This window comes from Podarcis pityusensis (genome assembly GCF_964106645.2).
Source record: "Podarcis pityusensis genome assembly, chromosome: 16".
Classification (NCBI taxonomy): Eukaryota; Metazoa; Chordata; class Lepidosauria; order Squamata; family Lacertidae; genus Podarcis; species Podarcis pityusensis.
The window spans coordinates 15749121-15758980 of NC_138041.1; the positions used below are offsets into that span (position 1 = coordinate 15749121).

At 50.7% G+C, this 9860-nt stretch overlaps 2 protein-coding genes across 2 annotated transcripts in view; both read left to right on the forward strand.

Moving 5' to 3' along the window:
* The window catches only part of PPP2R5B (protein phosphatase 2 regulatory subunit B'beta), a 20306-nt gene extending 10950 nt beyond the window's left edge, over positions 1-9356 (forward strand). The window contains exons 6-13 of the mRNA XM_080985956.1: positions 1937-1996; positions 3428-3536; positions 3733-3786; positions 4237-4287; positions 4448-4567; positions 5463-5590; positions 6513-6614; positions 8053-9356. Coding sequence (XP_080842082.1) covers positions 1937-1996; positions 3428-3536; positions 3733-3786; positions 4237-4287; positions 4448-4567; positions 5463-5590; positions 6513-6614; positions 8053-8200 — 772 coding nt within the window. The 3' untranslated portion in view covers positions 8201-9356. The remainder of the gene's footprint in view (positions 1-1936; positions 1997-3427; positions 3537-3732; positions 3787-4236; positions 4288-4447; positions 4568-5462; positions 5591-6512; positions 6615-8052) is intronic.
* NAALADL1 (N-acetylated alpha-linked acidic dipeptidase like 1) overlaps positions 1-9860 on the forward strand; it is a 318716-nt gene that overhangs the window by 98165 nt on the left and 210691 nt on the right. The gene's annotated exons all lie outside the window — the stretch shown is intronic.

A 9860-nucleotide genomic window follows, 5' to 3' on the forward strand; every position in this document is an offset into this window, starting at 1 on the left:
ATAGCATTTGTAGAGAAACCAGAGATTGGAGCTGAGGGAAGTCAGGGGGGGAGGGGAGGGGGTTATTTTATGGGGGGAGGGGAGAAATGAGGGGAGGGTCAAGGTTGATATGTAATAAGATAATATGTTTTGTTTAAATTCTTAATAAAAAATATTTTTTTAAAAAAGAAAGTATCTTCTCCACACAGCCCAGAGTTAAACTGTGGAACTCCCTCCCACAGGAGGGAGTAGCCTAGACGGCTTTAAAAGAGGATTGGGACAGATTCATGTAGAATCACAGAGTTGGAAGGAACCTCAAGGGTCCTCTAGCCCAACTCCCTCCAAGGCAGGAATATTTTGCCCAGTGTGGGGCTCGAACCCATGACCCTGAGGTCAAGAGTCTGATGCTCTACCAACTGAGCTAACAAGGGCTACTAGTCATGATGTCTGTGCTGTGCCTCCACAGTCGGAGGCAATAATGCTTCTCAATACCAGTTTCTGGAAACCACAGGAGGAGAGAGTGTTCCTGTACTCAGATCTGGCTTGCAGGATTCCCTTGGGTGGCCACTGTGAGAACAAGATGCTGGACTAGATGGGCCACTGGCCTGATCCAGCGGGCTCTTAAGTTCTTACCCATGTGGTGAGAGCTCATTCAGGGGGATAATGTAGCCTGCTGTCCACTAGAGGGCAGGATGACCTCGTCCTGTGTTCTCCCTTCATTCCCTAGCTAGGGACTCCCCCACTTTTCTAGCTGGCAGGTAAGGATGACTAGCATATTCTGGGTGGTGCAGGAGCTGCCAGACCCAAGGGATGGGGAACCCGTAGCCCTTCAGATGTTGTTGGACACCCAACTCCCAGCAGCCAGCATGGCCAATGGGAGGGAGTTGTAGTCTAGCAACACGCACAAGACTCTTAATCTCAGGGTTGTGGGTTTGAGCCCCACGTTGGGCAAAAAGATTTCCTGCATTGCAGGGGGTTGGACTAGATGACTCTTGGGGTCCCTTCCAGCTCTACAATTCTAGAATTCTGTGGTAGGAGAGGCTTACTCTGGTCTGGTGCCCTGAATACCCTTCCTGGGGGCCAACTTGACATCACAGCACCCTTGTAATATAATAATAATTTATTATTTATCCCCACCCATCTGGCTGGGCCTCCCCAGCCACTCTGGGTGGCTTCCAACCGAATATTAAAAACAATACAGCATCAGACATCAAAAACTTCCCTAAACAGGGCCGCTTTCAGTTGTCTTTTAAAAGTAAAATAGCTGTTTATTGCCTTGACATCTGCTGGGAGGGTGTTTCCTAGCTGGGCTAGGAAAGAAGAGGATCCAAGCAGAAAGTGGCAGTGGAGCCCATGGTGGCAGTTCTGCCCTTCTCCCCAATCTGTGGTGATGCGATGTGATGTGATGTGTTGTGTTGCTGCTGTTTGTTTATATGCCGCCTTTCAGCCGAAAAGGCTTCTGAGGCAGCTCACAAGAATAAACTAACAACAGTATACAGGCAGATATAAATGCAAAGCATTTCAACTATATTAAAAGCCCAACATGGCTCTGTTCCTGCCAGAAAAGCCAGGAGCAGTCCCTGCAAAAAAAATGTTAAGAGAAGTGAGCCTGTGGTGGTGCAGTGGTTAGAGTGTTGGACTCTGGGAGAGAGTTGGGTTCGAATCCCCACTCGGGCATCACGAAGCTCACTGGGTGACCTTGGGCCAGTTGCTCACTCTCAGCCCTAGCCTACTTCGCAGGGCTGTTGTGGGGAATTAAAGAGCACATGAGCCACCTTGAACTCCTTGGAGAAAAAGCTGAGATATAAACGCAATAAATAAAAACGAAGAATACTTCAGCAGCATCTTTGCCATACAGTGGTCCCTGGCGGGGTGGATGGGGTGGGGCAAGGCAGGTGGAAAAGCTGGTGGCCATGATGGTGATGTGATCCCTACCTCTTCCCTGTCCCACCCCCAGGTTTATCTACGAGACGGAGCATTTCAACGGCGTGGCGGAGCTGCTTGAGATCCTGGGAAGGTAAGCACCTTAGGACATGGAGGACGGGCGTCAGCCAGAGCTGCACCTTCCTGCCTCTGTTGAATGTTGAGGGGCCTCTTTCCTTCCCTCCTCTCCCCTTCAGCTTCCGCCATGCACCAGCTGGGCTCCTTCCTGGCTGTTGCTGCTTCTGCTGCTGTGGGCGGAGCAAAAGGGCAAGGCGCTGAGTCATCGGAAGCTCAGCCATGTGCTCGTCACCCACGACTCAGGAGTCTGGGTTGCATGACAATACAGTCCACGAGATGCCACAAGCTCACGCTGTTTTTATTTTACTTCATTTTGCCACATTTTGAGATTTAAACGTTTTTGTTTGATCCACCTCGCCTTCATCGCACCGGTGGCTACCACGGCATTTCCTTTCCCAAATACGTAGAAGTATTTGTTAAACAACAACAATACTTATGCTGTACAGTGGTACCTCGTGTTACATACGCTTCAGGTTACATATGCTTCAGGTTACAGACTCCGCTAACCCAGAAATAGTACCTTGGGTTAAGAACTTTGCTTCAGGATGAGAACAGAAATCGCGTGGCGGCAGTGGGATTCCCCATTAGCTAAAGTGGCGCTTCAGGTTAAGAACAGTTTCAGGTTAAGAAGGGACCTCCGGAACAAATTAAGTACTTAACCAGAGGTACCACTGTATTCGTATTCTGTGGGTGCTGCACAATGCTTTTCTTTTGGCATCTTCTCCTCCTTATTTCTTACTTCCCCCTCTATAATTTTTCCCTTCGCTTATAATTAAAAAAAATTGAAATAAGTTAAAAGGAAGGGTGAGATGTAATTTAAATTTCTTAAAATTCTGACAATTCTGACTGTAAAGTCCAGGGAATTTTGGGGGGATGGATGGAGAGGCATTGGAACAGTAGTGCTGGTTTCTTCTCCCCCACAAATCTTCCCTGCCGGCAATCAGGTGTTGAAGATGGGAGGTGAAGGCTCCTCTTTCTCAGAACTACTCAGGAGAAAAGGCAGAGGTGTTCCTTCCTCTGTTTGGGGGACAGCAGCATTCCCAACCACTCCCTCCCCCAGTTTTCTATTTATTTATTTTGCTGCAAAAAAATGTATATGCCGCTTTATCGCAGAAACTTCAAAGCAGTTTGCAAAAAGAAAAAGAAAAAAAAATTACCGAAAACAATTAAAACATCCCAAAGATTTAAAGCCAGCAATAAACTAAAAACGCACATCAGCATTCTGCATATCTGGGCAGGCTTGTCTAACCAGAAATGTTTTCGGCAGGCGCCAAAGAGTGTGCAGTGAAGGTGCCTGCCCGATGTCGCCATCAATAGGCAGGGAGTTCCGAAGTTGTAGGTGCCGCCACACTAAAGAGATCGATTTCTTGCAGTTGCGGAATGGGTGTCGCACGGCACCGGCTTTGATGCCTCCCACTGTGTTTCCTCCCTCCCCTCCCCTCCCCAGTATAATCAACGGGTTTGCTTTGCCCCTGAAGACGGAGCACAAGCAGTTCCTGGTCCGGGTCCTCATCCCGCTGCACTCTGTGAAGTCCCTCTCCATCTTCCACGCCCAGGTGAGCCTCACTCTGCAGGGAACCTCCGTCTCCCTTGATGGCCAAAGGGGCCTCTGCTGTCAGGTGGGGTGGGAGGGTGGGGAAGATCTGCAGTGGAGTGATGCTTGAGCCTCTGGTGGGGGTTGTGAGGGGGGGGTGCTCCTGGGTGTCCCCGAGCTCTAACCTCCGACCCTTGACCCCGCTTTGTCTCCTGCAGCTGGCTTACTGTGTGGTCCAGTTCCTGGAGAAAGACGCGACGCTGACCGAGCATGTGAGTCGGGATTTGGCCATGTGGGGTGCTGGTTGTGGGGGGCAGCAGAGCAGCAGGTGGGGGGGAGAAAACCCAAGTCCCATGGGGAACAGTTAAGGGAGTACCAAATAAAAATAATACAGTGGTACCTCGGGTTACATACGCTTCAGGTTACATATGCTTCAGGTTACAGACTCCGCTAACCCAGAAATAGTGCTTCAGGTTAAGAACTTTGCTTCAGGATGAGAACAGAAATCGTGCTCTGGCAGCGCGGCAGCAGCAGGAGGCCCCATTAGCTAAAGTGGTGCTTCAGGTTAAGAACAGTTTCAGGTTAAGAACAAACCTCCGGAACGAATTAAGTACTTAACCCGAGGTACTACTGTATTATTATTATTATTATTATTATTATGCCAGTGCCAGGATGTGTGTCTTAACGTTTCCATGTTTTGACCTCTCTCCTCACCTTCCCAGGTGATACGTGGCCTTCTGAAGTACTGGCCGAAGACCTGCACCCAGAAGGAGGTACAGAAGGGTCAAGTGGGGACGAGGGTGGGAGTGGAGGCAGATGGGGGAAGCCTTGGTGCTGTTGCCCCATCTTGGCCCAGTGGCACCGCCAGTGCCTGCATCCCAGCCTAATCCCAACATATTCTGCTCACCTTTCCCTGCCCGTCTGTCCACCCAGGTGATGTTCCTGGGAGAAATCGAGGAGATTCTGGATGTCATTGAGCCCTCTCAGTTTGTGAAGATCCAGGAGCCCCTCTTCAAGCAAGTGGCTCGGTGTATTGCCAGCCCCCACTTCCAGGTGCTCTTGGGGCAGCGGCAGGGGGGTGAGGTGAAGGGAGGGGAGATGGGTCCAGAGCTCATTCAGCTTGGGAGTTTGGCTATTTTTGAGAGGACAGTGGCAGGAGGGCACACTGATACTTCTCTTCCATGAAATTGTCCAATCCTCTTTTTTAAGGCTGTCCAACTTTGGTACTTCCTCCTGCAGGAATGAGTTCCATAGTTTAACTTTGTACTGCATGAAAGACAACGACCTTTTATCTGAGTCTTCCGACATCCAATTTCCATTTCCTCCCACTTCTAGTTTGTTTGCTGTCTTTCTAAAGGCGGTTTACAAGCTGAGGAAACAACAAACTATACACCAGAGATCACGCACCTTGTAACAACCTGATCCAATACCAAAAACAAAATCATAATAAAAACATGCTTTGTTTTTATTTAAGCTGTTTATCTTAAATCTAACATTCAATAATCCATTAGAATATAATAGCGCATAATAAATTAAATACCGGTAAATAATAATTAAGCATAAATTCACACTCTAACAATTACAGTGAAAATAATTATAATCCATAAAAATAAATGTGCATAAGATACCACGATACATACAAAAACTTCTAAAAGGATCAAATTGGGAAACAAAGACATGCAGCTTATAATATTACTGGATGTCCACCAGTTCTAGTGTTCTGAGTGAGGAATAGAAACGTTTCTTCATTCACTTTCTGGGTGTGACATGTTTACTGCGTGAAACAGCTTGGAGGAAACTTTGAATTTTTGTACGTAGGGGGGCGCTTTGTTTGAGGAGAGCCTGCTGGAACTCTCCCCTCTATTGCTGCCTTTGACCATGGAGGCAGAGAGTAGGCATTTTGGCTAGTAGTAGCCTTCCTCCCCTCTGAGCCCTCCTCTCGCTCCAGGTTGCAGAGCGGGCTCTGTATTTCTGGAACAACGAATACATCCTGAGCCTGGTTGAGGACAACTGCCACACGGTGCTGCCCACCATTTTCGGCACCCTCTATCGCGTCTCCAAGGAGCACTGGAACCCGTAAGTGGCTGTCTGGGTTGGGGTGCCTACAGGACCCCTGGGGTGGAGGTGGGCCAGTCCTGCAGTGTCCCTCTGTCCCCAGTCGCCAGCAAAGCCTCATTGCTCCCATTGCCCAACTTTGGGGAAAGGCCACAGATTTATATCCTGCCCTGTATCACTTTTATTTATTTATTGCTCTTATCTTTGGCGCTGTGGGTTAAACCACAGAGCCTAGGACTTGCTGATCAGAAAGTTGGCGGTTCGAATCCCCGCGACGGGGTGAGCTCCCGTTGCTCGGTCCCTGCTCCTGCCAAGCTACCAGTTCGAAAGCATGTCAAAGTGCAAGTAGATAAATAGGTACTGCTCCAGCGGGAAGGTAAACGGCGTTTCCGTGCGCTGCTCTGGTTCGCCAGAAGTGGCTTAGTCATGCTGGCCACATGACCCGGAAGCTGTACGCCGGCTCCCTCGGCCAATAAAATGAGATGAGCGCCGCAACCCCAGAGTCGGCCACGACTGGACCTAATGGTCAGGGGTCCCTTTATCTTTATCTTTTGCTCTGAAGAGCTAAAAGTGGCAGACATGGTTATTCCCACCTCGTTTAATCCCCTACTACAACCTTGTGAGGTAGGTTAGGCTACCTGAGAGGCACTGACAGAGCTCAACATCACCCAGTGAGCTTCATGGCTGAGCGGGGATTTGAACCCTGGTCTCTCTCAGGCCCTAGTCTTAGGCTCTAACCACTCTACCGCACTGTCTCTCTTTAAGTGTAAGGCTGGCTACACCTTCCAGGGCCTCAGTAAGCAGAAGGGAACCCACTTTTTGGTTGAAAGATAATCCAGCTGTTGACTAATGGGGTGGGGCTGGAGGTGGCTTAGCAGTCCTGGGGTGTAACGTCTAGATTTCCTCTCCCCCCCACCCCCGGCACTGCCACCCTCTTATCCAGGACCATTGTTTCTCTGGTCTACAATGTCCTCAAGACCTTTATGGAGATGAACGGGAAACTATTTGACGAACTTACGGCCTCCTACAAGGTGGAAAAACAGCAGTAAGTGTCTACGTGGCAGACGAGAGAGAGAAATTGCAAGTCTGGGCAGCTTCTCCTGTTTATTTATTTATGAATATTCATTGGGAGCATTTATACCCTGCTGGCTTGGGCTGATGGGATTTGGGAGTCTAGCGCCACCCGCAGGGCCCCCACAGGTTCTCGATCTTCTCCATCTTTCTCAGCAGCACATGTGAAAGCAGAGTATATATAGGGTTCTTCGCAGACCGCCAGCTTAGCATGAGTCAGCGGCGTGATGCAGCAGCAAAAAAAGCGAATGCAATTCTAGGCTGCATCAACAGACGTATAGTGTCCAGATCAAGGGAAGTAACAGACTATTGCTCTATTCTACCTTGGTCAGACCACACCTGGAATACTGTGTCCCATTCTGGGCACCCCTGTTTAAGAAGAATATTGACAAGCTGGAGTATGGGCCGATGGGGTAATCAAGATGATCAAGGGTCTGGAAACCAAGACTTATGAGGCACCGCTGAGGGAGCTGGGTATGTGTAGCCTGGAGAAGAGGAGATTGAGAGGGGATAGGCTGGCTGAAGAGCTGCCACAGAGAAGATGGAGCAAACTTGTTTTCTGCTGCTCCAGAGGGGAGGACCCAAATCAAAGGACACGAATGACAAGACAGGAGATTCAGACTAACCATTAAGGATGACTTTCTGAGGGGAAGAGCTGTTTGACAGTGGAAAGTATTCCCTCAGAAGGTGGTGGGCTCCCCTTCAGTGGAGGGTTTCCAACAGAGGTTGGATGGCCATTGGTCAGGGATTCTGAGATGCTTGCATTGCAGGGGGTTGGACTAGATGACCCTTAGAGGTCCCTTCCAACTGTGTCTGATGTTTTATTGTATTTTTAATATTTTGTTTGAGGCCGCCCAGAGTGGCTGGGGAAACCCAGCCAGATGGGTGGGGTATAAATAACAAATTATTTTATTATTATTATGTGTACAATTCTACGATTCTCCATTTTCAAACCGTGGAGGCAGAGCATAGCCGTTGTGGCTAGCCATTGGTAGCCTTCTCCACAAAATTGTCCAGTCCTCTTTTTAAAGACATCTAGCTTGGTTGCCCTCAGCTGCCTCCCGTGGGAGTGAGTTCCACAGTTTACTTTGTGAAAGAAGCACATTCTTTTTTCCTATCCTGAATACAAAGCCAAAAAGAACCGTTCTGCCTTAAAAAAAATAAAAAGGTGCATTTATGGAAAATACCATGAAATCTTTGGGAATTCGAATACAGACCCCAAATAACAAAACACTCTTGGCTCACTCCAAACGCCGACCCTTGGAGGATGGCATGCCGTATCGCAGAACTTTATAGAGTTGGAAGGGGGGGTCCCCAAGGGTCATCTACTCCAGCCCCCCATGATGCAGGAACTGCAACTATTTGCATCCTTCACTGCATCTCCCTCTCCTTTTAAATTTCTCTACTCCCAGGGAACTGAAGAAGGCGAAGGAACGGCAGGAGCTCTGGAGGCAGCTGGACGAGCTGCAGTTGCGGAAGCTGCAAGGACTGGAAGAGGCCAAGATGAACCGCCTAAACCTGCAGCACTCCCTGGCTGTGCAGAGCGGAGGGGCCAGCTAGGAGCCCCCCTCCCTCCCCTGGAGCCCCCCACCCCCTGCCCTCCCCACCCACCCACTGTGGCTTGTGGGAGCAGCCCACCCGGGTGCAGGGCCCATCCCAGAGAGCCGGACGCTCCCTACCCGCCCCCAACCAGCCTGTGCCAAACCAGAGCTCCTGCCTTTCGCTCCTCTTGGGGGGGTGGGCCTGGCCCCCACCCACCCAGGGGGGTGACCACGGAGGAGGCCCGTTTGCTGTGAAGCAAAATGGTCTGAGTGCATGGCTATGTTTGCTGGGTGTGGGCAGAAGGAGGCATCGGAGGGGCTCCCCTGCTGGGCTTGTTTTGGGGAGGGGGAAGAATGGTGGTGAGGGGGGGTCTTAAGAGCTGTGAGGCCAGAGTTTGGGGTGGGGATCTGGTGGATGGTACCCAAAGCAAGATTAAGCAATAGGCCTCTTGATCCAAAGCTGCCCTCCCCATAGTGGTGGGGTTTTCTGTTTCGGAAGAGTGGGGAGCACAAAACAATGAGGGGGTGTCCTGATTTTTTTGGGGGGGCTCCCTGGCTCCCTATTGGGGGGCATGGGGTGAAGGAGGGAAGCCCCCCTCTATCTCTGAGGACCTTGTTCACCAAGGCCTAGTCTGGTGGTTTCAAGCCCTAAACTGCTGCCCCCCTCCCCAAGTGGAAGAGCCGCAGCATTTCTTCTCCCCCCCCTTCCCCTGTTCTATCTGCCCCCCCCATTTGCTCAGCCAGAAACTGAGCAAGATTTCGGGGAAGAAAGGTGGAAGAGGGCTTTCCACAAAAACAGAAATGGCACGGTTGAGGAGGGAGTTGTATGTGTGCAGATCTGGGCCTATGCATGCTCTCATGGGACGCTGCAGCGGGGGGAGCGCACTGGGGTTCTTCCCTCTGGGTTTAGGGCTGTGGGGGGCTGGCAGCTGCTTTCCCCCTTCAGCAGTTTATTTGGGGGGGGGCGGTGGGGAGGTTGGTGTGTATCCCCCTGGAAGAGATTCCTCCCCTCTGGGACTTTTATAGTTTTCACACTTTTGCATTCTTGGGTGGTCAGGAGTGTGTGGGGAGGGAGAGAGAGAGACTCAGGTGCACTTTGCTTAGATTCTCACAGCCCCCTACCCCCCCCCCCAAGATGGAGCGTAGCTCTAACACGTTCCCCCGTTCAGCTCCCCTATTTCCACCAGAGCCGCGAATTAGAGGGGAGGGAGGGGCGAGCTTGACGGGAGAAGAGTGTTCAAACTCCTGCACTTTAGAAGGGCTGGTTGTTGCACAGGTGGAAAGCAGGGATGCCTCTGGTTATGGGGGGTGGGGGTGGGAGTGGGTAGGAAATGCTTGCTGGGAAATTGAGTTTTTTTGGGGGGGGCATTGAGGGTCAGGACATTTCAAGGGTAAGCAGACAAGGATGTACCACCTCTCTGCAGGAGGAGGGGGAGGCGGTGGCTGCAATCTCGCTCCTTCTCTCTCAGGTCTTGCGGCGGGTGGGGGGGGATGACAACATTTGGTCTTGTGGGACTCCGCCATCCCTGACTGGGGCTGGTGGTAGCTAGGAGAAACATCTGGGGTGTTCCAGGTCCAAAATACTAGGGTGCTGTGGTTGTGGTGGCGATAAAGGGGTCGGGGGGGGAGGCCTTGTTTTGCTGACTATATCGTTCCCCCTCCACCAAAGGGTTTAGTAT